The 1,862-nt window shown below is 16.8% G+C and overlaps 1 protein-coding gene across 1 annotated transcript in view; it reads right to left on the bottom strand.

Moving 5' to 3' along the window:
• LOC102675386 (protein disulfide-isomerase) overlaps positions 1-726 on the bottom strand; it is a 3,650-nt gene extending 2,924 nt beyond the window's left edge. The window contains exon 1 of the mRNA XM_006624803.1: positions 405-726. Within this exon, the coding sequence (XP_006624866.1) occupies positions 405-552 (148 nt within the window). The 5' untranslated portion in view covers positions 553-726. The remainder of the gene's footprint in view (positions 1-404) is intronic.
• Positions 727-1,862: the final 1,136 nt, after the last annotated feature.

Here is a 1,862-nt window from a genome sequence, read left to right as displayed (position 1 = left end):
TATATTATATATATATATATACATATTCATATAAATTTAAAATTTTATACATAATAACAATATTATTAGAATTTTTTTTATTACTAGAATTTTTTTATATATAGTAAATAATTTAATCTTATTTTATAAAAATTTTAATTTTACTTATTAATACAAATGTTATGTTCATTCTATAAAACTTCCATTATATATTAAATATGAAATTAAAATTATGTCAACAATCATGAACAATTTTACAAGCCGGCTTCTAAATGATGACGTGTAAGAACTAACCATCTGGATCAGCTTCAATTGTATTTTGTTTTAAATATAAAAGTAGCAAATAAGATAAATATCATATTATTATTTTTTTTTAATTTTAATGTAATTAAAATTTATTCAAGAAAAAATCAAAGATTACTCACAAAATTCAACGAGCAGATAATCATTTTGTTCGATTGCTTCTTCGATGTTATCTTTTGTAAGCACTAAAACCGAATCTTCGATTTCAATTTTTGCAAGACTAAAAGTAAAGAAACAAATTATTACAATTGTTAATGCAAAAATCTTCATCTTTAAACGAAGACAATGTTATTTCTTGATAAATTATATCACGACACGTATATAAATTTCACTTAATCGTACGACAAAATAACGGATTCTACCGTTACAATATTGAGATTAAAGTCACCAACACTATTCGTTGAGGAATATGAATAAAGTGATCAAATACAATAATGCAGAGGACTATACAGTTGGTAGATTGTGGTTAATGCGTGGCATCACATTCATCGTGGAAGATGCTGATTGGTCAATACAGTATTTAGAGATCCAGTAAGATGTAATATAAGATTACTATACAAGAGTTAGAACATTATCTTTTTTAATGATATAATTTTATTATTTCAATAAATGTATTTTATGTTATATTTTAATATAATTAAAATTTTTTTTAGAATAATTTTTAATTTATATTATATATGTATATATATATATATATATAAAACAAATGATAATGATATATATTTATTCAATATATTGATATATTTCATATTTGAATTAATTAAAATTATCTTAATTTTTTGTAAAATATTTTTATTAAAATTTTCAATATTCAAAACTTAAATTTTTTATACATTTTTATATATTTTTCATATATAAAGAACTAAACATATATTTCAGTATAAATAAGAAAAAGTATAATTTAAACGTGTATTTCATATAATTATTTTTTATATTATAATGTATAAAATATTTTTTTGTATAATTTAAATATAAAAATTAAATTTTATTAATTTAAAAAAAAATATTATTTTGCAAATATTTATTTATTTTCTAATTTCAAAATGTATAGTACAAAATATTTAATAAATTCATATTTTTAAAAAATAAATATAATCGAGATATTCAACAAATAGGTCATATTTATATACAATAGTACATTACATAACTACAATTAAAATATAACTGTCTAAAATAACAAATTAGAATTTAACCTTATATTTATTGTGAAATATTGTACATTAAAGAAATTTTTTTAAAAATTTAAATATTTTAGGAAACAGGTATATTAAAAAATAATTATTCGATAATATATAATTGTTTTTTTAAATATGAAAATATACTAATTATAAATATATAGTAATTATAAATAAATCAAAATATACTACTTTTTATTAAATAATATATCGTTATTATATTATATAAGAAAAATTAATTTAATTTTTTATTTTATTAAAATCATTTATATTCATTTAAGTGTTATGTGTTTAATATAGAAATAAGAAAAAATAAATATAATAATTTAAAACAAGCATTCAAAATTAAATTTTGAATATAAGTGATCTTTTATTTACAGAGATGACATATGTAATAACATCAGA

This window comes from Apis dorsata, unplaced genomic scaffold, assembly GCF_000469605.1.
Source record: "Apis dorsata unplaced genomic scaffold, Apis dorsata 1.3 scaffold_1130, whole genome shotgun sequence".
Classification (NCBI taxonomy): domain Eukaryota; kingdom Metazoa; phylum Arthropoda; class Insecta; order Hymenoptera; family Apidae; genus Apis; species Apis dorsata.
Note: the sequence above shows the minus strand (reverse complement) of the source record. Positions and strands in the feature narration are given on the sequence as shown.